This window comes from Argopecten irradians, chromosome 5, assembly GCF_041381155.1.
Source record: "Argopecten irradians isolate NY chromosome 5, Ai_NY, whole genome shotgun sequence".
Lineage (NCBI taxonomy): Eukaryota > Metazoa > Mollusca > Bivalvia > Pectinida > Pectinidae > Argopecten > Argopecten irradians.
Genome location: NC_091138.1, coordinates 17651829 through 17679622, shown reverse-complemented (window position 1 = coordinate 17679622; position 27794 = coordinate 17651829). Strand labels below are relative to the sequence as shown.

Here is a 27794-nt window from a genome sequence, read left to right as displayed (position 1 = left end):
AGATTTGAAAAATTATTTAAAAATCGGGATATTTACTATATTTTAATTTTTTTAATAATTTAATAACTTCGTTCTTTTATTGCTAAGGATATCGAGATATAACCTGCCAATATTGGATATTAATGGCAATATATTATCTAATATATATATATATATATAATTGGGAGTTTACATTTTTTTTGTGTTTTTTTATTTTTAGGAATAAGTAAATACAAAAGGGATATACATTGCACCCTTTAAAGAAGCTCCGCCGCCGACAGATCATAAATGATACTCATCATTATCATTTGAACAACGATTGGTGCCTTATCGTGTATATATATGTCTAATTAACACAAAAAATAACATAAAATAATATATTTTGCTTTTGGTGCATGAACAGTCAGAACTTTATTCTATATAGAACATAGTGCCACGGATTTTTTTCGGGATGCAATTAATTATTTCTAATGTTTTAATATTGAAGTAAAATCAGAAGCTAAAACTTTCCAATGGTGGTAATGTTATAAAGTAAGTACCAAAATACCAAATCGTCTTATCCTGTTTTTGATAGTGAAAAAATACCATTTGTCAGCGGTGAAGCATTTTTAAGTACGGTATGTTCATGCATGTATGTACCACGAAGTCGAATACTTTTAGATTTTAAAATAAAAACATCAAACGGTAAAGGTAGAAAATGGAGCTATCTGTCTAATTCTCACTCTTTATCCAATTCCTTATTTTTTTACGCCGGGTCCCCCCCCCCCCCTAGGAGTATCGAGTATGATGGATTCCTCTTTTATGTTTTTTTATGTGTAGGTTTAGTTCTACTGTAATTTATGATACAGTATTAGTCTACTACACATATGTAAGCTCAGGCCTATAGTGAGAGATGACATGTAACATATAGAACATAAAGATAGTACAACTGTCGAGTTTATAAACACGTGTGATTACAGGTAACAATATCAAAAAGTAAGCAGAAAATAAACTAATCCATCGTAACTTAGTAAAATCAAATCATTTGTATCACAGTAGGCCTATTGGAAATTTTGGGCGGGAATTTCAGGCCATGAGCTTTGCGAATCGACATCATTCGGAACCTTAATCGCAGAGTTACAAACCTCTAACATTTAAAGCGTTTCGTTAACAGTGATCAATCAAAATAATACAAGAAACCACAGTCAAAACAGACGGACTGAGAATGTCGCAATTACATACATGGACAGGCTTGTAGGAAGAAGTCAGTTATGAATGAATATCATGATTATGTTAAAGCTGTCATTGTTATGCTTCGATAACCTTTGATGGTAAGTGTAACGCTCATATCTCTCCAACTTTCAGTTTCGTCATGTTGTGATGCGTGATTTTCAAGAACGTTCTATCAATCAGTCTATCACAAGCTAATATAGTTCCGGACCAGACTTGATATCATTACAATCACAGCACCACATTGATTTTTCATAACATATAAAAACTGCAGTGGATATGGTCCTCATGTATGCATCTCGCTGAGGACGTCAAATAACTACTTTTCTGTACTGAAGCACATTAGTATTAACGAAACAGTCGAGTTTTTCATCAGGATCTTATTATAGATGATATTGCTTATAACTTTATTATCATATCAATGACATGTTGTTTAAAAAACTGCAGTTATGATAACTTATTTTGTCAGCGATTAATTAAAACTTAAACGTTTATAGAGGTGAAGATGTGCACCTTTATACAAAACAAAAAGAATACAGAGAACAGTATTTTCCTTATAACAATTGGAATAGATGTGTATGATTGTGATTGTCAGGATTGAAATAGCGGATGTTTAGTGGATGTTGCGGTAGGTCATGATGCAGCAGAAGATTCTTGGTTGGGGAAGTTCCCAACATGGACAGCTTGCTGTTGGGGCTACAGATGAGTATGTGATATCTACCCCAAAATATATCCCCTTACTCAGTAGTGGACAATACTGCCTGACAAAGGTCAGCTGTGGGGAAATGCATTCACTCTTTGTGACATCTGATGGTGACATCTTTTCCTGTGGAAATAATGATCATGGTCAGCTAGGAAGAGAAAACGGCAGGTCCAAACCAGGTTAGAAAATTTGCTTTAGAATCATCAAATTCCCCAAGTAGTTATTCAATTTTCTTCGGTCTTATTACTCATTGATTGGAAGTTATGGTTCTTATAAGAAACAAGTGTAATTTGAAGTAATATTTTATTTCTTTATATGAAAATTGATATTTGAAATAAAAACTATTTTGCGAATAATAAGCTTAAAATTACAGTTTTAATAACCTGGTATTCACAGAAAAAATTGAACAACTAAGCAAAATGATAGTGACCCAAGTTGCTGCAGGCAGTCGTCATAGTCTGGCTCTAACTGCTGCTGGTGAGGTATTCAGCTGGGGAGATAACAGCTTTGGGCAGCTTGGACGTGGCCAGATCGATGAAGCCATACAGAGAAAACCAAAGTACGTTTAATTGTGGCAGACAATGTAGTCTAACCCGTATAAAATATAAAGATATATGGATACAAGAATTGTATAGTGCTTTAAATTCTCTGGGTCCATATTTTGTGGTTTCCTTCTAAACAGAACTTTATTTCGCAGTGCACTGATTCATCTAGATGCAATAATCACAAATCAATAAGTTTAAACGTGTCAGTATCAGTAATTGTTTCTTTGCAATTAATTTATAATTGCACGAGAGTGGATCCATCATTTTGGATAGGGTCCCCAATAATCAATTGGTGTACCTTTTGCTGGCAACATAACAGTAATGAAATTATCAATATATCGCTAGTGTTTTGAATTCGCAGATGAACTGAATATAACAAAAATGAAACTGCAGAGAAGTAAAATTTACCTGCTATACAGTACATGACAGGTATTGACAGGGTAAAACATGGTTCATTAAAATTAAGAATGGCTGCTGTGCAGTGTTTTTCCTGGGTATTTTGGGAAATTGCCACCTGATGAAAATTGGGAAATTTTGTGCGATATAAGTAGGAAATGAAAAATTTGAAAGGTGTTTATAGACATTTTTGAAAAGGTAGAATAGATAATTATGCTTCTCTAAGAATCAAGTGTAAGAATGGTTACTAAAATGCTACGTTCAGACTTGGGATTTCCTGAATTTTTTAGTTTCGTCGCACAAAACATGCGTCAACTTACTGATTTGGGAAATTTAGACATAGATTTGGGAAAAAATAACAAGAAATACAATTGGGAATGGGGCCCTATTTCAGCCCCAAATATATAGGCAGGAAAAACACTGCTGTGTGTGGTGTTCTCATTTGCAGGAGCTCATAGTAGTCTTTAGAAAAATTTTAACGAAGCTCACCACCCTTGAAAATTTAAACAAAAATCTCCACCATTAAAAATGAAGGTAGCAAATTTTCATAGATATTGAATAATAATGTTTCAACAGCACAATATTGAAAAGTGACCGAATATGCTGAAAAAAATGATCATGTGTTTGATACAGTGAACTTACGTAAATGATTGTTGTTCTGAACTTTTATTGTGTAAATTAAAGACATAAATTATACTTCTGCTAATCTTGTTTCAGGTTGATCAAAGCTCTTGTACTGCACACAGTTATACAGATTGCTTGTGGAAGTTGTCACTGTTTAGTGTTAACAGATGGTAATATATTTGAGTTTACTTTAAATGGATTGAAGTGTGTTATTCATTTATTAATTCAACATTAAAAATGAGTTTTATTTTTGTTCTACTCTCCTTCCATTTGTCATTTTGAATATTTTCTTGTCTAGGCTCGAGTCTCCTACACTAATTTTCATCTAATATACTTTAAATGAGAACTTCATATTTGTGACAAGGGTTTCCTAGGGAAGAGTAAACAAAGTATATGCACCAAAAGTATGTTCCTGTGACCTATATTTTAATATTAATCATAATACAAGAAATATTTTCCAAGCATTTTACTGCTATTACCATACAATTTGAAATTTGGTGAAATATTAAACAGATGATATGATGAAGTACATGTAGCAAGGTACAATTTATTGAAAATTGATTTGATTTATTGTATGATGTTGATCATTTTAGATAAAAGATTACCAAGTAACTTTATATAACCATTATGATATCCTGATGTTTTTCAGATGGGCAGGTTTTCTCCTGGGGCGGGAACAGCCATGGACAGTTAGGGCAGGGTACAAAGCACAGCCATATAGACACACCAAAGCCTATCATCTGTCTGAGGGGCATCCCTATAGCCCAGGTTGTGACGGGAGGCTTCCACAGCTTTGTACTGACGATGTCCACAGCCGTGTTTGGATGGGGCAAAAACTGGTAGGAATAAAAACCTAATGAGGTGCTGTAAACCACTTATATTTGTGTATACAATATTTATATACATTGTGTAGTATTCAAGGCCAAGTATTATTGATAATCAAAACTATATGTATTTATACAATTTTCTCAAAAATCTCCATGAGAAATTAAAAAAACCAAACATTCTTGCTGCTCTGTGTATTTTCCTAAATTATCCTTTTCAATGAAATACATGTATGCACAAAATTGTTACATCAAGTTTTAGTTTCTCAGAGACCTTGCACAGTAACAACTATGTGAGCTGTAAAACTCACCAGTGTCAGGAATCATTATCTTTTCTCTGGTTTGTGACTTGATGCTACAGAAGCAATTTTCATGAGTTATGAGGCGAGATTTATATCTATTTGTTAATAAGTGAAATGATGGACAGAAAATTAATTTTCTTTCAGTTTTGGACAGTTAGGGCTGAATGATGAAGCAGGTACGTTAATCTTATTACAAATGTTTGTAAATAAGGTCTTTGTTTTTCTGTGTAGATTACGTTCATATTTTGAAGTGTAATCATTACAATTCTATATCATTAGCAAACTTATAATACATGTACCTGGTTTACATTAGGTTTAATAGAGCTAAAGAGAAAATGAGAATTTGTTTTTGTTCTTAGAGGAGATAAAACATAGTAAATATGATTTGTTACTAAACTGATTGGTATTGTTAACTTGTAGACCACTCCCATCCAATGCTTTGTAAATCATTGCGAGGACAGAAAGTGAAGTACATATCTTGTGGAGACGATCACACTGCTGTTCTAACACAGGTACTTACCGGGGGTATCTTATTTATATCTTAGTAGGACATCAGTCAAATAATCATCTGTTGGAATTATTTTTCTTGTGCTGTTAGTAATTTTTTCATTGATGCATTAATGATAAATTCAGAGCTAGCAACATTTTAAATGTATATTTTTTTATCTTTACACTTAAATCAAAAAGAAAATTAAATGATACACTATATAATTTGATACTTAATAATCAGTCTTTACCCAAAGAAAAGCAAAGTTTTCAAGGTAGCTTTGGTTGTCTATATCGGTACAGATATTTTTAGCTAAAAAGCAGATTTTTTTAAACCTACTTGTATTACGTAAATTGAATTTGATTATGGGAATACTTGTGTTGGGTTTGGGGATAATTCTTGCAAGCAAAACAGATTTGTCATACTATGAAAAAGTAAAACTTGTGTTTGTAGGAGGGTGGCGTTTTTACCTTTGGTGCTGGCGGGTATGGACAGCTGGGTCACAACTCCACAGACAATGAAATCCTTCCTAAGAAAGTAGTGGAACTGATGGGGAGCAAAGTAACACAGATAGCCTGTGGCAGGTAAACAAATCTTTGTCATTCCTATCGTCTCATCAACGTTTCACCAGTAGAAAATATGTATGTTCCGTTATTAGAAGTATTTTCCTCCATTTGGAGATATATACTGGCAATATAATCTGGCTATGAGACCTTCATATTTAGTTTTGAAACTTAAAGAGAATACAAATGGTCAATGTTAAGAAAAATAATTTGCTACATTTGTGCTCCCCTCTTAAACTATTAAAAATAAATAGGTAAAACAAATCCCTCAGACTTTAAGGAAATTTGGAATGGGTTAGTCAGATGCAATTCAGCTTGAAATTCAACTACAGGTACAGTCATGTTAGTAGTAAATAAGAACTCTATGAACGAAACTAATTTATTATGATAGTAATTAATGTGTTGGCAAACTACATCCGTATATTGAAGAAAGTTTTGAGATGGAGAAGCTTACAATATCTGTTTCAGACGACACACGCTGTCCTATGTACCTAACAGTGGTAGAGTATATGCATTTGGTCTAGGAGGCAGCGGACAACTGGGGATTGGAATTCCTGGCAATAAAACCATTCCCTTTCCAATACAAGGTGACTTTGTTTCTGGAGAGGGAAAATGCACATCAGATGTGATGGATCATGACCAGCCGTTACTAGTCAAAGAAATATATGCTGGTGGTGACCACTGTTTTATCATCGCTGTCTTTCCATTAGTAAGTACATATCTGTATCAATTTGTCCAAGTCTTCTTTTTCACCATGCCAGGGGCACAGGAAGCGGGGAAGGGGGATGTTACAAAATAATGAGGACCTTTGCCCCACCCCCCCACCCCCCTTCCTATGCCACTGCATGCTACATACCTGACTTGTATAATACAATGTCTTATTCACTAGACTAAATCTGAAAACTAATAGAGGCATAAAGGGTCAATCAATTTTCTATGATTTCCTTCTGTTTGCTTGGTGTCAATATTTTACCTTTAATCTTTTTGTACTTCCTATACTATGATGGTATAAATTTCAGACCGGTGTTGAACCCTCTGACTACAGACAACATGACCCACACACACAGATAGCTTGTCTTACACCAGAGATCATTAAGAAGATAGCTGAGCTACCAGAGGATGACAATTCCTTGGAGTTCTTTGAGTAAGCTTCATTAGCATTATGTTAAAATAACTCGTGGGAGTGGAGGCACTAGGACGTGGAAATTGTAGACATTCTCGATAGAACAGTTGTGGTTCAGGGCGAATACAGAGGCCTCACTAAGAATCCATGAGAATCCAACTATCCTATCAAATTATCAGCTTTTTGATAAAAACGGTCGTGTTGGACACACTCATTTATGATTCATACATTATGTTAATAGTTTAAACATTAATTAAGAGTAGGTATGCATTCCTTAGTTAATTAAATTTGACAAAAAATTCAAAAATATTAAAGGAAACTATTAGAAACTATTTTTACCCTAAACTTGCAAAAACATGTGCCAAGTTTGTCTTGAACTGTCACTATACATTACTTGTGGTGTTCTGATTAATCAAGTGTGTTGAGTATCGTTAGTTTGAGGTGTTTGATCAATTAATCGACTAAGAAATCTGTAATCGAGTTTGTCAGAATTTTCCAACACCATGATAAAAGAAAGTATAAAGTTAGCTGATCACTAAAACATGCAAAAAAATCATAGCCAACTTGTTAAAAATGTTTCCTTGTGTGTGGTTGTCACTCACATCACGTCAAATTTTTAGCGTCTAGACGAATTGACGCTTAAGCACTGCGTAGTAATGTAAACGTTCAGATGAGCATGATTTGTGAAGAAAATAAGCGACATGAAAACATGACAGTACAGAGAGGCCTCGCGATCGTAAGCCTTTGAAGGAAATTTTTATATGAGACTTGTTTACCGGTATACATCAAGGAAAAATAATCAATTTTAATTAATCATTTATTGATTAAATAAAACTGATGATTGACCATGAAATTTCAACCGATTCCCAACACTATACATTACACTTCAGATTTATGTTCCTTTCTGGAAGATTGGAGTTTTAACAATGATATAAACCTTCAGTGAAAATACATGTAGGTAATGTGTGTTATGCTCCAGAATGTATAGATGTAGTTTTGAAGATTGGTTGAATATCAGGCAAAATCTTAAACATTTAACCCATCTTGAATTAATTTTGTTATACAATGTAACTTGTCTTGACCAAATATTACAGGGACCAGCATATGTTGCAGGATTATACAAATTTTAATTAAGACTACTATAGATTGAGAAGGAAAATGCCAAATAATTATGATGCAATACGCAGGTATCCAGATTAGACAAGAGCCGGTTAGACACATTATACTGCATAATCTTCATTATTATATAATAATCGCTCTCAGACCATAATTGTGAAGATCATTAAAGTAGAATGATTTGTAATTCTATTTCCCATTATCTTAAATTCAGTGAAGTGGAGAAAGTGTTTTCTACAGCATCTTGTTTAAATGCATCATTCCTATTAGAGTGAGTATGACTTTCTTTATTTTCATCATCGCAAATACTAGTTTGGTTAAGTTTGGGTGCAAATACTAGTTCAGTTAAGTTTGGGTGCAAATACTAGTTCAGTTAAGTTTGGGTGCAAATACTAGTTCAGTTAAGTGTGGGTGCAAATACCAGTTCAGTTAAGTTTGGGTATATGTTGAAAATTACTTCAACAGAAAGGAAATGTAGATGTAGCTATACTCTTTTACATGCCTATTAACTTTATATGAGTATCTTGTACTGAAATGTCTCAATTCAATTAAAATTACACTTGTAATTCCACTCCACATGCTTTACGATACACTCAGATACAAGATGTAACAACTCTTTGTTCAGCCACCTCAATATGACGTTTGGCTATGAATCAGAACATCTTGAGACATACTAATAACTGTTTATACTTGAGAAATGTCTGTAGACCTACCCGGTATCTTTGCATTGGTCTATATTCTTTAGAGCCCAATATTATGGCTGTGTGTTCAGTGTTTGTCACTGCTGTATCAGTATGTGTCTGTTTTACATTGTGATGTTTTTCAGACCTCACCACTACGGCTGTAGCAGTAAGAATCCTGGACTGGACATGACACTGGTCAGGGAGTGTATGCATAAACTTGGAATGTCCAAAAATACAACTGTGATACAGAAGGTAACATCTGTAACTATAGCTGCAATATTGTAGCTCAAAAGACTTTTAAACAGAAAATGGTGTTGTCTTTAGAGCTACAATTGGTGCCTATTACTGCTAATGGAGCAAAGTAATGACTATGCAAACCATTATTAAACGTTTCTTTGCATTTCATCGTACTTGTTTGATATTGCTTACCTACTAGACAATAAAACTGAACCACATGAAATATCAGATTCTCATCGAGGCATTATTTTTTTTACATAATACATATGAAGGTCTTTAAGAAAGGAATTTATACGGCAAGTCCACAAAGCCGTGTGAGCGGTACTGTAGGTATTAAGAATGGTAGTTATGTTTGTTTTGGACGAAAATAATATGTAAATGCATGTATACGCATAAAATAATTGGAAACCTACAAAAAAGTATAGAAAACTGTGCTCGAGTGATTTCGGAGGCAGTGCTCCACTACGACACTAGGGACCAATTCGTACCCGGCTGATAAGTATAAGTAGGCCGGGTACGTATATTCATTCTACTGTAACTATAGTATTGTTCTGGCTATGGTTGCCTGTTAACATGAATATAAATCATATGATCATGTGGTAACCTTATACAAAGATGTGATTTGTTTGTGGTTTCCTGTTGTAAAGATAACCCCCTGTGGTTACAATTTACTATTAGAACAAGATGGATACCTTTTACAAGGTAAAGAATCCTCTTTTAACTTTTCCCATAGATAACAAACCATATATAACAAAATTGCTATGGTTATCTGTTACAATAGAGGTAACAAAAATTCATAACAAAATTGCTATGGTTATCTGTTACAATAGAGGTAACAAAAATACATAACAAAATTGCTATGGTTATCTGTTACAATAGAGGTGACAAAATACATAACAAAATTACTATGGTTATCTGTTACAATAGAGGTGACAAAATACATAACAAAATTACTATGGTTATCTGTTACAATAGAGGTAACAAAAATACATAACAAAATTGCTATGGTTATCTGTTACAATAGAGGTAACAAAAATACATAACAAAATTGCTATGGTTATCTGTTACAATAGAGGAAACAAAAATACAAAACAAAATTACTATGGTTATCTGTTACAATAGAGGAAACAAAAATACAAAACAAAATTACTATGGTTATCTGTTACAATAGAGGTAACAAAAATACATAACAAAATTGCTATGGTTATCTGTTACAATAGAGGAAACAAAAATACAAAACAAAATTACTATGGTTATCTGTTACAATAGAGGTGACAAAATACATAACAAAATTACTATGGTTATCTGTTACAATAGAGGTGACAAAATACATAACAAAATTACTATGGTTATCTGTTACAATAGAGGTGACAAAATACATAACAAAATTACTATGGTTATCTGTTACAATAGAGGTAACAAAATACATAACAAAATTACTATGGTTATCTGTTACAATAGAGGTGACAAAATACATAACAAAATTACTATGGTTATCTGTTACAATAGAGGTAACAAAAATACATAACAAAATTGCTATGGTTATCTGTTACAATAGAGGTAACAAAAATACATAACAAAATTGCTATGGTTATCTGTTACAATAGAGGTGACAAAATACATAACAAAATTACTATGGTTATCTGTTACAATAGAGGTGACAAAATACATAACAAAATTACTATGGTTATCTGTTACAATAGAGGTAACAAAAATACATAACAAAATTGCTATGGTTATCTGTTACAATAGAGGTAACAAAAATACATAACAAAATTGCTATGGTTATCTGTTACAATAGAGGAAACAAAAATACAAAACAAAATTACTATGGTTATCTGTTACAATAGAGGAAACAAAAATACAAAACAAAATTACTATGGTTATCTGTTACAATAGAGGTAACAAAAATACATAACAAAATTGCTATGGTTATCTGTTACAATAGAGGAAACAAAAATACAAAACAAAATTACTATGGTTATCTGTTACAATAGAGGTGACAAAATACATAACAAAATTACTATGGTTATCTGTTACAATAGAGGTGACAAAATACATAACAAAATTACTATGGTTATCTGTTACAATAGAGGTGACAAAATACATAACAAAATTACTATGGTTATCTGTTACAATAGAGGTAACAAAATACATAACAAAATTACTATGGTTATCTGTTACAATAGAGGTGACAAAATACATAACAAAATTACTATGGTTATCTGTTACAATAGAGGAAACAAAAATACAAAACAAAATTACTATGGTTATCTGTTACAATAGAGGTAACAAAAATACAAAACAAAATTACTATGGTTATCTGTTACAATAGAGGTAACAAAAATACATAACAAAATTGCTATGGTTATCTGTTACAATAGAGGAAACAAAAATACAAAACAAAATTACTATGGTTATCTGTTACAATAGAGGTAACAAAAATACATAACAAAATTACTATGGTTATCTGTTACAATAGAGGAAACAAAAATACAAAACAAAATTACTATGGTTATCTGTTAACAATAGAGGTAACAAAAATACATAACAAAATTGTATGGTTATCTGTTACAATAGAGTGCAAAATACAAACAAAATTACTATGGTTATCTGTTACAATAGAGGTGACAAAATACAATAATACATAACAATAATCTGTTACAATAGAGGTACAAAATACATAACAAAATTACTATGGTTATCTGTTACAATAGAGGTGACAAAATACATAACAAAATTACTATGGTTATCTGTTACAATAGAGGTAACAAAAATACATAACAAAATTACTATGGTTATCTGTTACAATAGAGGTGACAAAAAACATAACAAAATTACTATGGTTATCTGTTACAATAGAGGTGACAAAATACATAACAAAATTACTATGGTTATCTGTTACAATAGAGGTGACAAAATACATAACAAAATTACTATGGTTATCTGTTACAATAGAGGTAACAAAAATACATAACAAAATTACTATGGTTATCTGTTACAATAGAGGTAACAAAATACATAACAAAATTACTATGGTTATCTGTTACAATAGAGGTGACAAAATACAAAACAAAATTACTATGGTTATCTGTTACAATAGAGTAACAAAAATACATAACAAAATTACTATGGTTATCTGTTACAATAGAGGTAACAAAATACATAACAAAATTACTATGGTTATCTGTTACAATAGAGGTGACAAAATACATAACAAAATTGCTATGGTTATCTGTTACAATAGAGGTAACAAAAATACATAACAAAATTACTATGGTTATCTGTTACAATAGAGGTGACAAAATACATAACAAAATTACTATGGTTATCTGTTACAATAGAGGTAACAAAATACATAACAAAATTACTATGGTTATCTGTTACAATAGAGGTAACAAAAATACAAAACAAAATTACTATGGTTATCTGTTACAATAGAGGTAACAAAATACAAAACAAAATTACTATGGTTATCTGTTACAATAGAGGTGACAAAATACATAACAAAATTACTATGGTTATCTGTTACAATAGAGGTAACAAAAATACATAACAAAATTACTATGGTTATCTGTTACAATAGAGGTGACAAAATACATAACAAAATTACTATGGTTATCTGTTACAATAGAGGTAACAAAATACATAACAAAATTGTTATGGTTATCTGTTACAAATTTATAAGATCAGAGAGTTTTCTTAACTTCATATTGATGTGCTCTGTATAAATGTACGGTACAGTGTCGCTACAGGAATTGGTACATATTTCTTTTCTCCATGTACATATTACAGTATTTTTAGCCCACCATCAGCAGATATTCAAATTGCCTTTCGTTCGTCATCCGTCCGTCCATTAACATTTCTTGTTATCTCTATTTCCCAGAAAGGGCAGAACGGATCTTTCTTAAATTTCATATGTAGGTTTTCCTGGGGCCCTAGTTGTGCATATTGCATTTTTGGACAGATCGGTCAACAAGATGGCCGACAGGTAGCCATCTTGGATTTTGACAATTGAGAAGTTTGTTACCACTTTTTCTCAGAAAGTGCAGAAGGGATCCTTCTCAAATTTAACATGTATGTACCCCTAGGTCCCTAGTCGTGCATATCACATTTTGAGACCGATCAGTCAACAAGATGGCTGAGAGACTGCCATCTTGGATTTTGTCAATTGAAGTTTGTTACCGCTATTTTTGAGAAAGAAATGAATGGATCTGTCTCAAATTTCATGTGCAGGTCCCCCCTCGGTCCCTAGTTGTGCATATCGCATTTTGGGACAGATCAGTCAGCAAGATGGCTGAGAGGCCGCCATCTTGGATTTTGTCAATTGAAGTTTGTTACAGCTATTTCTCAGAAAGAAATGAAGGGATCTGTCTCAAATTTCATGTGCAGGTCCCTCTCGGTCCCTAGTTGTTCATATTGCATTTTGGTACCAGTCGTTGAATAAGATGGCAGACAGGAGGCCATCTTGGATTATCACAATTGAAGTTTGTTACCGCTATTTCTCAGAAAGTAATAAAGGGATCCTCCTCAAATTTCAAATGTGGGTTCCTTTAGGGCCGTAGATGTGAATATTTTATTTTTGGACCAATTGGTGAACAAGATGGCTGACAGATAGCCATTTTGGATAGCCATCTTGGATTTTGATAATTGAAGTTTGTTACTGTTATATACCTCAGAAAGTACTGAAAGGATCTTTCTCAAATTTCCTATGTAGTAAAAGTTTGAAAAGCAGAGAAAAGATCCCTCTTTATTGTCAAACATAGATCATGCTTTGGTGGGCGCAAAGATCCCTCTGTGATCTCATGTCTATCTACTTCTCATGATGTTGTAGATAACCCTAGCTATAACTAGATTGTCTCCCTTTACATTGTCGATAACCCTAGCTATAACTAGATTGTCTCCCTTTACGTTGTAGATAACCCTAGCTATAACCAAATATTCTCCCCTTACATTGTAGGTCACCCTAGCTATAACCAGATTATCTCCCCTTACATTCTAGGACACCCTAGCTTTAACCAGATTATCTCCTCTTACTTTATAGATAACCCGAGCTTTAACCAAATTATCTCCCTTTACATTGTAGATAATCCTAGCTTTAACCAGATTGTCACCCTTTGGATAACCCTAGCTGTAACTAGATTGTCACCGTTTTGTTGTAGATAACCTTAGCTATAACCAGGTTATGTCCCCTTATGTTGTAGATAATCCTAGCTTTAACCAGATTATCTCCCCTTACATTTTAGATAACCCTAGCTATAACCAGATTGCTGACATCATTACCTCCGTCCCCACCAGATGTGGAAGCTCTACGGCTCTACCTAATTCTGGCAGAATTCCACCTGTTTGATCAGCCAAAACACTATTTGACACTTATTGTACCTTTTGGAAAGTGTATAATTAGTCTAGATAAGGCAGCATCAAAGGTTTTAGGTAAGTGAAATGTAAATGTTATTAAGGCAAAGATAGATGGAATATTGTTTTTCATAGAAAGGCCATTTGAGGCTTGAGATGATTAAGTTGATTTCCATATCTTCTTCATCTTGTTGATATCATTTTTCATAGTAGGAGAACAAATTAATTTATTGTGTTTTCAAGTTCAGATTGAGGTAAGTTATTTTAAATTATGCAGGTATATATCAATCTGGGTTGTGTTACTGTTTTAAAAGAATAAATGCATCATTTATAATGGGATGAAGATTAATTATTCAAGGGTTATAAATTCAATTTAAGTACATGTATAAAGTATTTTTTGTAAGTACATGATGAGTTGATATTGTACATGATGCTAAATGACATCATGGTATAAAGCTATTTTACACCAGACATGTTCATTTTACAGATATATGGTGGTCAAGATTAAAGAATTCCTTTTTCAGTAAAGTTGTGTATGTGAGTATCATCTTCTTTTCCCAATTTAGTTCCTAATATACTACAGGACCAAGGCTATAATCATAGCACTCTTTGGCCTCTTATCATAAATATTTGTGTTTGGTTTGGTAAACATTCAATTAGAAACAAGGGTCATTTAAGAGTGTGTCAGCTTTAGGGTGTGGAGGAAAAACAGAGTACTTGCAGAAAAAACACCATCTTATGGCCAGTACCTGACAAGTGCCCCATACAGGATTCGAACCTGAGGTGGAAAGTTTGTGGTAATATGTCTGAACATTTTCTAACCACTCTGCCTCAGTGGCACTTTTTCTAAAAAGTACATAGTACATGTGTGAACGTAAGTATGCCGAGTACACATGTATGTATTCTGTACTTGGACTTAAGACAGATTATTTGCTTTTAAAATGCCTAATAACAATGGCCAATGGTGATGTAATGGCATATCAAAATCCATGTTGTTGATAATTTTATTCATCTCTCATATTTAACTCAATTGCACTTGTCAATGGTTGTAAGACTAATGCTTGTCTTTGTTCCTCCATTACATTGTAGATTTACAAGCAAGTTGTTATTTACATTCTACAACTACAAACCACCACTTCAGAAAATGAGGTAAGCATATGGTATATGACTACTCGACTTGGCTGAACATATTTTAATTTTATGTTGAGCAATTTAACTTCTGTGTTCTCTATCAAAATGATATCTTTATTTGGAAGAGTATCTTTGCAAAATAAACTTCAATTGTTACCATTTAGAAGAGTTCTGTTAGTAGCCAAAAAGAACCTACCTGATAGTAAAAAACAACTTACCGTATTTTCCGTATAAATCACTGTAGAAGTGTTGAAACGATATAATATGTGATGAAAATATAATAAAGGTGAAAATAATAACGTACCAGATACATGTTCAATCGTAAAATTGTTTAATTCATGGTAAATTGGCCGACTGAAGCGTGGTTGTTTACAGTCACATCAAAAAATCGATTTGCTGCAGGATGTTACAAGAAAATAATAACTAGAAAGTCAAATGTTATGTGTGTGCTAGAAATGTCCGCAGGCAGCAAGTAAAGGATATTCTAAATTACTGCTAACTTGCACACATGTTACACATGGTCAACATGTGTATTTCTCGGAATCCTATCAAAATAGAGATAAAATAAACCCATATCCATACTGAAGAAAGTATTTTAACAGGCATGCTGAATTATGAGAGAGAGTAAGCATGAATTCGTAGGGTCACCATGTTTGTTTACACATAAGTAGGCTAACGTGAGTAAACAATGAACAGAGACATGACCAAATTCATTGTTCTAAAGATGTTTACATCATAGTGAGTTTTATTTGTTATATATTTACAGTACAAGTTTACAGACAATTTTCGTGATTCTAATCGATCGATAAGCATTACCGTACTTCATAAGAGATTGATCGTATACACAGATGGTTGCATAGGTGCATGGGCCTAACTTTTGGGTGTGGCTTATATAACGGTGCGTCTTATACGTGTACAAAACTTGAAAAAATCGTAAAAAAGGCCTCTGCGGCTTATACACAGGTGCGGCTTATTGTCCGGAAAAAATGGTACCCCAATTGCAAAACATGTGGTTTTTATACAAAATAATATCTGAAAATGCAATCACGCTATTATTGAGAAGTTTTGATAGTTTTGAAGTTATCAAGTCAGGTGATGAGAGCAATAATTTGATTGTATATATACATGTATTTCAATACATTTACTCTGTAGAAACATGGAATCTATATTGATATGATACCTGTTTGTCTACCTAGCAGATGAGCCTTGAGGCCTTGAAGGTGTCCCTGGATGTCCTAAAGAAGCTGAATGCTGTAAATGAACAGCACGGCCAGATCATTCCCTACCATCAGTTTTATGTGTCTGAGCTACGCGACCGAGTGAACATTGAGAGGGACTACCTGAGCTGGTTATATCAACCAAGACTCTTCCCCACGGTTGGTACAGCTCATCTTATTTTACAATAGAATTATGACAGACTCGTTGAGGTTAACATATATAGATAATCTCCAATGATAAAAAAAAAACGATCAAAACCCAGTAGTCATACCACAAAAGCAGTGGTATTGCATAAAATATTTTCGCTGCATTCTGTATAAAAGTGGTAGACTTCTGTACAGTTGGTAGGGTTAGTAGACTATAAGAACATATGCTAATGGCTAACATCATTGATTGAATTAGCTGAACTTTTGAAGTTAAAACACATTTAACAATTGTGAGCGCTTTCCCAAACAGTATTGTTCAATTACAATTTATCCATTACTTAGTCCATCCACCAAAATGGCTGATTAAATACAAAACTATAAAAAAAACCACCCACATCATTAGTCCTCCTCATTCTCATCTTTTTAGGTCAATGGATTTGAATGATTAAAGAAATGTAAGGTCACCACATTGGATGCAAGCATCCAGTGATTGTGAATACTCACTTCTGTTCTAAATACGAAAAAATAGTTAAATGTCTTTTTAAGTCTTTCTTACCTTTGTTACAGCCAATGCTGTCCTTCTGTAATTATCCCTTTGTGTTTGATGGTGCTGCTAAAAGTTTATTGCTGCAAACCGATGCCAATATGCAAATGAGGGTAAGTAACAAGCATTTAAATGTAAATAGAGAGTTTGGCCTGGTTTGATAATGTCTGATTCAGTGATAAACACTGTATGTTGTACCAGTATTGATTGTTGTCTCATTCCCTACCATCCATATTTCATATAGAGGTTTTTGCATTTGGCATGATATTTCTAGTTTATTATTTATTGGACATAAGTTAACCTTGGAGATCCCATAATGAAGTGAGCCTAGTACAATTTACTGTCGATTATTTCCACTATCCGGTGATTATAACATCAAGAAAATCAAATGATGACATCATAATCACTGTAGGTGGGACTAATCAACGGTAAATCTTACTTGACTCACGTTGTTTTGGGATCTCGAAACCCTCGTATTGACAACATCAACTTCTATCTGTCAGACTGTCATGTAAGTGATTAACTTGCTTTTTAGCCCACCTGGCCCGAAGGGACGGTGAGCTTATGTCATGGCGCGGCGTCCATCGTCCGTTCGTCCGTCAAGATTTCCTTTAAATCGCTACTAGTCATAGAGTTCTGAATGGATTGTTACCAAATTCGGCCACAAACATCTTTGGGGAAGGGGGAACAGAACTTGTATAAATTTTGGCTCTGACACCCGGGGGGCAGGAGGGGTGGGGCCCAATAGGGGAAATAGAGGTAAATCCTATAAATTGCTACTTGTCGTAGAGTTCTGCATGGATTGTAACCAAATTTGGCCAATAACATCCTTGGGGGAAGGGGAACAGAACTTGTATAAATTTTAGCTCTGACCCCCCGGGGGCAGGAGGGGCGGGCCCAATTGGGGAAATAGAGGTAATTCTATAAATCGCTACTTGTCCTAGAGTTCTGCATGGATTGTAACCAAATTTGGTCAAAAACACATTGGGGGAAGGGGAACAGAATCGGTATAAATTTTGGCTCTGACCCCCCTGGGGACAAGAGGGGCGGGGCCCAATAGGGAAAATAGAGGTAAATCCTATAAATCGCTACTTGTCCTTGAGTTTTGCATGGATTGTAACCAAATTTGGTCACAAATATCCTGGGGAGAAGGGGAACAGAACTTGTATAAATTTTGGCTCTGACCCCCCGGGGGCAGGAGGGGCGGGCCCAATTGGGGAAATAGAGGTAATTCTATAAATCGCTACTTGTCCTAGAGTTCTGCATGGATTGTAACCAAATTTGGTCAAAAACATATTGGGGGAAGGGGAACAGAATCGGTATAAATTTTGGCTCTGACCCCCCGGGGACAAGAGGGGCGGGGCCCAATAGGGAAAATAGAGGTAAATCCTATAAATCGCTACTTGTCCTTGAGTTTTGCATGGATTGTAACCAAATTTGGTCACATATATCCTGGGGAGAAGGGGAACAGAACTTGTATAAATTTTGCCTCTGACCCGCTGGGGCAGGAGGGGCGGGGCCCAATAGGGGAATTAGAGGTGAATATTCAAATTCCTTCAGAAAAGAAACAGTGAACCTGTATTCAGAACATTACTTGGCATTACAAACCAGGTGAGCGATACAGGCCCTCTGGGCCTCTTGTTATATTCCATCAAACCTGATTGGATAATTTTAGGTACATTATCCCTTTGTGCTTGAAACTTTCCACCATGATCACGGGAAACTGCTGTTCAAGTAGCTGTTTCATCCTTGACAATAACGAATGGTTAAATCATTATAGATGCAAAATTCCTTGGGATTTCTTCATAAAATTGTAACAAAATGTAAAAATAAGCATTGAACGTCTTTCAGTTGGCATTCATAGCCAATATGAATTAATGCCAACTAAAAGATTTACATTGCTGAAATAAAATTAATTTCAGAAAATAAATGACTTTGGTGTATAAATATAGGCAGACTGAAATGAGATAATATGTCTATTTCAGAATGCCTTTGAAGAAGTCCACCGCCGTAACATCCAGAGTTTCCTGTTGCCCATGGCGATAGATCCTGTTAGTCCCTGCTTAGTGCTCCATGTCTCACGTACAAACATTGTTGGTGATACCATCGCACAAATCATGATGCAAGGTGCTGCTGACTTCAAGAAACCTCTGAAGGTAAGAAGTTACAATATCTAGGAAAATAGGAATCTAAAAAGGCAACAATTACTGGTATTTGTTTGACTTTATCATGAAAACGATTAACAGTAAATTATATGTGTCATGAAGTCTTTACAAGGATTCACATCAAAATGATACAGATTTATATTCCATATGATTTTCAAGTTTCAGGACCTTTGCATTATCTTTTAGTAGTTCACATGTATATCATTCTTTTTGGAAAACTCGTTTTGCATTACTATGTGAAAGTTCTCTGGGCTCACACTAATTTTCCAGATTGCTTGGCAAAAGTGGCGAAAGTAATTTTTTTCTCTTTAGCAAATAAGAATTTTATTAGCTCACCTGGTCCAACGTCCGACGTCCGGCGTCCGTCAACAATCGACTTCTTCTCCATAACCGCTGGTCGTATTTTCAATAAAATTTGACTGGTAGCATCCTGATGGGCTACTAACTGAAAATTGTACAAATGATGGGGCTGACCCCCCGGGGGCCTGAGGGGCGGGGCCAAAAGGGGTCAATTTGGCTATTTCCATATAAACGACTTCTTCTCTGAAACCAAGCATGGGATAGCACCCATAATGCAATGGTAGCATCCTTTTAGGGTGGGGATTCAAAATTGTACAAATGATGGGGCTGACCCCCCGGGGGCCTGAGGGGCGGGGTCAATTTGGCTATTTCCATATAAACGACTTCTTCTCTGAAACTAAGCATGAGATAGCTTTCATAATGCAAGTATAGTATCGTTATAGGGTGAGGATTCAAAATTGTACAAATGATGGGGCTGACTCCCGGGGGGGGGGGGGGGGGGGGGGGGGGCCTGAGGGGCGGGGTCAAAAGGGGTCAATTTGGCTATTTCCATATAAACGACTTCTTCTCTGAAACCAAGCATGAGATAGCACCCATAATGCAATGATATCATCCTTATAGGGTGGGGATTCAAAATTGTACAAATAATGGGGCTGACCCCCCGGGGGCCTGAGGGGCAGGATCAAAAGGGGCCAATTTGGCTATTTCCATATAAACGACTTCTTCTCTGAAACTGAGTATGGTATAGCACCCATAATGCAATGGTAGCATCCTTATAGGGTGGGGATTCTAAATTGTGCAAATGATAGGGCTGACCTCCCCGGGGACCTGAGGGGCGGGGTCAAAAGGGGTCAATTTGGCTATTTCCATATAAACGACTTCTCTGAAACCAAGCATGGGATAGCACCCATAATGCAATGGTAGCATCCTTATAGGGTGGGGATTCAAAATTATACAAATGAAGGGGCTGACCCCCCGGGGGCCTGAGGGCGGGGTCAAATGGGGTCAATTTGGCTATTTCCATATAAACAACTTCTTCTTTGAAATTAAGCATGAGATAGCACTCATAATGCAATTGTAGTATCGTTATAGGGTGGGGATTCAAAATTGTACAAATGATGGGGCTGACTCCCGGGGGGGGGGCTGAGGGGCAGGGTCAAAAGGGGTCAATTTGGCTATTTCCATATAAACAACTTCTTCTCTGAAACCAAGCATGGGATAGCACCAATAATGCAATGATATCATCCTTATAGGGTGGGGATTCAAAATTGTACAAATAATGGGGCTGACCCCCCGGGGGCCTGAGGGGCGGGGTCAAAAGGGGCCAATTTGGCTATTTCCATATAAACGACTTTTTCTCTGAAACTAAGTATGGTATAGCACCCATAATGCAATGGTAGCATCCTTATAGGGTGGGGATTCAAAATTGTGCAAATGATAGGGCTGACCCCCCGGGGGCCTGAGGGGCGGGGTCAAAAGGGGTCAATTTGGCTATTTCCATAAAAATGACTTCTTCTCTGCAACTAAGCATGGTATAGCACCCATTTTGCAATGGTAGCATCCTTGTAGGGTGGGGATTCCAAATTGAGCAAATGATAGGGCTGACCCCCGGGGGCCTGAGGGGCGGGGTCAAAAGTGGTCAATTTCCATATAAATGACTTTTTCTCTGCAACTTAACATGGGATTGCGCTCATAATGCAATGGTTATATCCTTATAGGGTTTGGATTCAAAATTTTGCAAATGATTGGGCTGACCCCCCTGGGAGCCTGAAGGGTGGGGTCAAAAGGGGTCAATTTAGCTATTTCCATATAAACGACTTCTTCTCTGCAACTAAGAATGGAAGAGCACTTATAATGCAATGGTAGCATCCTTATAGGGTTGGGATTTGAAATTGTACAAATGATAGGGCTGACCCCCGGGGCCTTAAACGGCAATAGATGCGAGGTCAAAAAGGTCAATTAGGCTACTATTTTCATATAAATTATTTGTCTCTGAACCTATGTATTGGATAGCATATTTGTATGGTATCAATAGCATCATTGTATGGTTGTGATTCAAAATTAAACTTTGGGAGTCAATTTTGCTTATTTTTCTAATTGTCAGATTCTTGTGATAATTACTAACAAAAAACCAGGTGAGCGATACAGGCCCTCTGGGCCTCTTGTTTAGCAAATATTATCCATAATTGAAAACATTAAATTACTAAGGAGCATCAAATAATGTTTTTATGCATCAAGTGAAAAGTACACACATACAAAAGATCCTGATCATTCATTAAACCATACTCTGTCATGCGTATTGTTACTTTACATCCCTTTAACATTAAACATATATATGGTATAGTTACTGATTAATTTATCAACTGTTTTAGACTTGCTATGAAAAAACTATGTTTGAAACTTGTGTCCACGTGATTATATATCAGGTGTTTGAAGAAAAATGAGATTAATTAATTTATCAATTAGCCAGATTGATTCGTTATTAACGAAAATGCAAATGGGTAGCGGGAGCCCAGGTTCTTTAAAAAACTGTGATAGATGGCGATCCTTCACATGTTACACATTGCCAAGTGGGACTGTTCATTGTACATGTATTTCTAATGTAATAAGAAAATGTTTATTCTTTGCCATACAAATTTATAAAAAAAATTGACTGTCAATTACTTAGTATATGTATATCAGTGTATCAGATGTTGTATGCCGACAGGTGATGTTTGCGGGCGAAGAAGCCATTGATGCTGGTGGTCTCAGAAAGGTAACCCTGTACTGTGTGATTAACACACCGTTTGCTTGCTCTGTTTACAGGTGATATTTGTAGGGGAGGAGGCGATAGATGAGGGTGGTGTCAAGAAGGTGGGCGTTTACTGTGTTACAGATGTCCTAACAACAGCTGTAGATATCAGGATCACTCTATAGATTCTTTGTTGAAAAGCAATGATATCTACAACTGTGTTAGGGCCTCTATTGTTCTGTAGCCATCTCAGATCTGTTAGTTCATGTATTTTATCTGTACTTCTCCAATTTAGTAAAATAGTTCAATTATTAATTAAACTTTTACAAGTTTATATCCTGTCAAGTTGGTTGTTTTACATATTTTATAATTCTCTTATAATCTAATCCTGATCTTGTTAGTTTAACTTTTACACTATTACATTCTGATTTACAAGAAGTTTTACATATCATATGAATTAACACAACTGATCTTCCAAACTTATCAACAAATCCTTTTACTAACTTTATTTTATAATAATTTATTTTCATGCTAAATCTGACTGTTTGATTGGCTGAATTTTCCCTCGTACCCCAAATCCGAGAATGGTGATGAAACCTGACATTTAATATTGTGATGCCACAATACATTGATCTCTGTGAGAATCAGCTATGCACATTCACACAAGCAGCAAACACATTTTTTCATACCACTGTGAAATTAAAAAATAGTGACAGCAATGCTTAAACAAATGAAGATGAATGAAACTGCACAAATATTGAAAAAAATAATAATAATTAATTGTATTAAGTAACAATTGGGATTAATTTCTTGACAAGTTACATATATTTGAATATGACTATTCCATTATTTTCTATTTAGCCATTACACAGTTGATCCTATAACCACCATCCTTGTTGCCCATTTTCTATGGAACTAATTTTGTATAGTTCACCATCATGTCTATCACACTACAGTTTGATTGCTTATAGACTAGCTTTACTGAAAGTTTTTATTTTATGGTAATTAAGTTTGGCCAGTCTGTTTTCTATTGTCTTACTGTCATTCCTCCTCAAGACCATAACTTTATCAAGTAAGGACCATATACATTTTATGGAGTTATTGATGTTTGGTTTTACCTGCACTCTCTATGTAGAAATGCATCTACAATAACTTCTGCTTGTAATGAATTCAGTTTAAACAAGTATTACCTAAAAAGAAGACTAAGTGCACAACATATTGCTATCATGTATTCATTTCAAGGGTTGTTAATTGTTATCTATGAAAATCAGTTTTGGAGTTCATCAATATTTTTTTTTCAAAAATCAAAGAATCAATACATTATGAATTAAGTTGTTGACATGATATATATTTGATGAGTTTTATCATGTAATTCAAAATGTGCTTTTCTATTAGGCTGGCTTATCCTCATTTTGAGATTTCTGCATTCACCACCAAATAAAATTACATAACATATTTACACTGCCTTTTTAATGAATCTTTGTCAGATATGTCACAACTGTAATTAGAATATTTTGGTTCTTCATTTTCAAAATGGTGTGCATGGAAATTACTGACATAAATGTAAGGGGCACGTTTAAACTGCTTCATACCATGTACCAAAAGCTTTCCAAATATTGCACATTGTTTCGCACAATCTTTCATAAGGAATGACAGAAACAGATAATATACACTTATAAAAGTACACACCATTTATGATTTTGAATTTATCGAAATTTCAATTTATTTCCAAACGTGCAGTTTATTTAAAGCATTCATTTTAGGGATATGTCAGATTACAAATTTCATTGAGAAAATGCATTTGATTTTATTCTGTATGTATAACAAATATCTTTGTTGCAGGAATTCTTTATGTTATTGCTCCGAGAAGTACTAGACCCAAAGTATGGCATGTTTAAATATTACGAGGAATCTCGTGTGTACTGGTTCAATCCTATGGTGAGTTGTATGTACAAAGTTAAAAGGAATTGCATATGTCTCTGTGTCTTTTTGCTGCGTAAAACAATTTGTATTTTCAACATTTTCTCATTTATTATAGGGTCAGCTAATATAAAGTAGGATGTAAGGTTACAAAAATTGTTAAAATGAATACCATACTAGGATCACAGAGGTCAAATGTATTACATTGTATATGAAAACGTGTCAAAAACTTTTGAAAACTTCTGCATCAATCTTTGCTGAATGACTATATGAATTAATCTAAAATTTACAAGAGTCAAATAATTAAAAATAATATACCTGGTAGATAAATAAAAAATTGAAAGAAGGTTTGGGTTAGCACATGCTAACATGAACTGATTGTATATGTTTTCATATACAAATCAATTTCAAGTAAACTCAAATTTCGACTGACGTGAATCAATCAATTATCTTTATGTATTTCATAACTTACGTGACTATTAATGCTTTTTCTTGTTGTTGAAAGACTTTTGAAGGCATTGATATGTTCCACATGATTGGATGTCTGTGCGGCCTCGCCATCTACAACTCTACCATCATACAGTTGGACTTCCCACTAGCTCTCTACAAAAAACTCCTCAAAAGGTACAGGTGTTGGGGTTTTATTAATTTAACGTCCTATTAACAGCCGTGGTCATTTATAGGCATACCAGAAAAGCAGGAGTACCTGGAGAAAAACCACTGACCAGTGATCAGTACCTGGCAACTGCCTCACTTAGGATTTAAACTAGTGACCCAGAGGTGGAGGGGTTGCGAGTTAGAATCCCCAGAACTATACCAGATATCACTGGAACTAACATATGTGACCCGTATAATCAGGTTCCATATTATATAGGTTCTAGTTACTATAAATTCTTAACAAAGTTACATACAGTTACAGTGAAATGTAATTACCATGCTTACAACAAAATCATGGTTATACTGCAGTACTTTTCATTCCCCGTCAAGATTACTATATGATGTTTGCAATATTTGTATGTATAACAAACTATGCTTATAACAAACTGGTTTTGTTGGTCCCCAGAGGTTTGTTATAGCCATGCTTTACTGTAGTTTGAATCATAATACTTCTTAACTTTACTTTACAGGCCTGTGAACATTGAAGACCTACGAGACCTGATGCCCACCGTTAGCAGGTATTGTATTAGTTTGTTACATTATACAAGTATTGCATACCGGCAAACCTTGTTAACTAAAATCAACTAAATTGTAAAAATCTTCTGTATTAAGTAAAACAAATGGCCACTTAGGATTGTTTGATTTGATGTTTGACTAAAAACTACAAACATATACGGTAAAGTAAACCGAGTACACTGTATTTGAGTTTATGAGTCAAAAGATGCTTGACTCTTTTATTATATATTGTATAGAGGATCTTACACTCGTGACTATGTGATGTGTTCATGAATTTTATATGCCACAAGCCTTTTAATATTAAAATTTGATAAATTTCATATTACACAGTTACAAGTGTAAGATTCCATTTATCATATAACTTATTATTAATAGAAATAGAAATAAAACTTTAAATGTCATCTCTATGTAAAATAGTAGAAATCAGGCTCAGATTATTATGACAATAATGCAATATCAAATATAGATTATGATGTTAAAACTGCATGTGACGTCTTAACAGTGTTATTATACATGTGTCTTACAATTGATGACATAGCCATATAAATGGCTGGATGGGCCATATTACTGTGTGAAAGTCATCATCAGTACTGTTGGAATAACCAGTGATACATCAAACAAAATAACAAAGTAGTGTACTTATAGATAGTAGTGAAGAAGATTTATACAAAACATCTACAGGTACGTGATTGTATATAAAAGTGTCTATCCTCAGTCCTAATTTAGACACATGTTTTTGGTAACACAGGGGCATGGAGGACTTGCTGGATTCAGAAGATGATGATATAGAGAACACATTCTGTTTGACATTTGAGGTAAGTATGATGTTTTTCTGAATAAATGATACAGTGGATGATGAAGATTTAAAGCTGTTTTCTTTTCACCTGCCTTATAATAACATAAACTACCACTAACTAAGGAATAAAGCACAATTATTTTCTCTAAATTCTGATGGCAAACATTATATACAGTGCAAATGCTTGTGACTCTACATTGTTAATTATTTATTTCAATCACAGTCTACAATTTACCCCCCCTCCTCTATATATCAGGTATCAATGGAAAACTTTGGAGAAATACAGAGCATGAATCTGGTACCTGGAGGTTCACACAAAGTTGTCAATAAGGAGAACAGGTAAGGCTTCAGTCCCTGGTAAATACTATGCTGAGATTGGAAAGAAAAGAATGGTAGCTAGGGACAACAGGATATAGATATTACCCTGACATATAAAAAATTATGGGGTACCCATGGGTAACAAAATGGTATTTTAAGTACCATTATATGTAAATACCATAAAGTATCCTGAAGTAAAAGTATCCTGAGGTAGCAGGATGAACCACTAGGAGTTACTTAGTTTAACATCCTATTAATAGCCAGGATCATGTATGGACGTGCCAGGTTTGTTGTGGAGGAAAGCCGGAGTACCAAGAGAAACCACCGACCCGCGGTCAGTACCTGGCAACTGCCCCCACCTGGGATTCAAACTCGCGACCAACAGGTGGAGGGCTTGTGGTCATATGTTGAGACATTTAAACCACTTGGCCACCGCAGCCCCATACCAATTGATACAAAGGTTATCTATGATAATTGTATCTATTATATCATATCTATTTCAACTGGTTGTAGGTACCAATGTTTGGATGATTGTAGATTCTTCTAGTTAATGTTTATCAAAATCAATTCATTTAATTTTGTGATGTCCAGAATTTACTTTAATTTGCAGGAAGGAGTATGTGGACGCCTATATAGATTTTATTTTCAACAAATCTGTAGAGCAGCAGTTTCAGGCTTTTTCTACTGGCTTCCATAAGGTGTGCGGGGGTAAAGTTCTGGTAAGTATAATGTATCTTCCACATTCTTAAACTTTATAGTAATCGTTTCTTCAACACGCTATAATTTCTCTGTTTACTAATGTCTAATCATTTGTCTTTACCAACAGGAATTGTTTCATCCCCAAGAACTGCAGGCTATGGTAGTAGGCAATGAAGACTATGACTTCCACGAACTAGAGAAGGTTAGGACATGCTATGTTTCATTGTTGTATACGCGGAAGGTTAAAGGTGGTAGTGTTATTCAAGCAATATGGAGTCGTTGAAAAATAAATATAATGGAAATTTTAATCAGTATCGTCTGACTTAAATATCTATTAATAAATGCTAAATTTAATGTATATTATTTGAAAAAAACCCTCTACAATGTATCCAACCATGATCCATTAATATTGTCAAATGTTATACAGATTTGTCCATAAAAAATTGCCTCCTGTGAAGTCCCATCTTTTTTATAGGGAAATTGCTATATGACAAGAAATGCACATGA

The 27794-nt window shown here is 34.6% G+C and overlaps 1 protein-coding gene across 4 annotated transcripts in view; it reads left to right on the top strand.

Moving 5' to 3' along the window:
• The first annotated feature begins 1131 nt into the window (after window positions 1-1131).
• LOC138323060 (probable E3 ubiquitin-protein ligase HERC4) overlaps window positions 1132-27794 on the top strand; it is a 31467-nt gene continuing 4804 nt past the window's right edge. The window contains exons 1-26 of one of the 4 annotated variants that reach the window (XM_069267390.1): window positions 1132-1289; window positions 1784-2070; window positions 2288-2450; window positions 3550-3626; window positions 4106-4295; window positions 4727-4758; window positions 5003-5094; window positions 5523-5653; window positions 6101-6341; window positions 6652-6776; window positions 8086-8142; window positions 8698-8806; window positions 14038-14224; window positions 14634-14683; window positions 15236-15295; window positions 16477-16653; window positions 17209-17298; window positions 19171-19341; window positions 22456-22503; window positions 24224-24319; window positions 24807-24925; window positions 25429-25476; window positions 26223-26289; window positions 26527-26609; window positions 27199-27307; window positions 27415-27489. In XM_069267390.1, coding sequence (XP_069123491.1) covers window positions 1824-2070; window positions 2288-2450; window positions 3550-3626; window positions 4106-4295; window positions 4727-4758; window positions 5003-5094; window positions 5523-5653; window positions 6101-6341; window positions 6652-6776; window positions 8086-8142; window positions 8698-8806; window positions 14038-14224; window positions 14634-14683; window positions 15236-15295; window positions 16477-16653; window positions 17209-17298; window positions 19171-19341; window positions 22456-22503; window positions 24224-24319; window positions 24807-24925; window positions 25429-25476; window positions 26223-26289; window positions 26527-26609; window positions 27199-27307; window positions 27415-27489 — 2844 coding nt within the window. In that variant the 5' untranslated portion in view covers window positions 1132-1289; window positions 1784-1823. Of the gene's footprint in view, window positions 1290-1783; window positions 2071-2287; window positions 2451-3549; window positions 3627-4105; window positions 4296-4726; window positions 4759-5002; window positions 5095-5522; window positions 5654-6100; window positions 6342-6651; window positions 6777-8085; window positions 8143-8697; window positions 8807-14037; window positions 14225-14633; window positions 14684-15235; window positions 15296-16473; window positions 16654-17208; window positions 17299-19170; window positions 19342-22357; window positions 22406-22455; window positions 22504-24223; window positions 24320-24806; window positions 24926-25428; window positions 25477-26222; window positions 26290-26526; window positions 26610-27198; window positions 27308-27414; window positions 27490-27794 lie in introns of all 4 variants that reach the window. The other 3 variants (XM_069267391.1, XM_069267388.1, XM_069267389.1) reach the window with 3 other exon arrangements.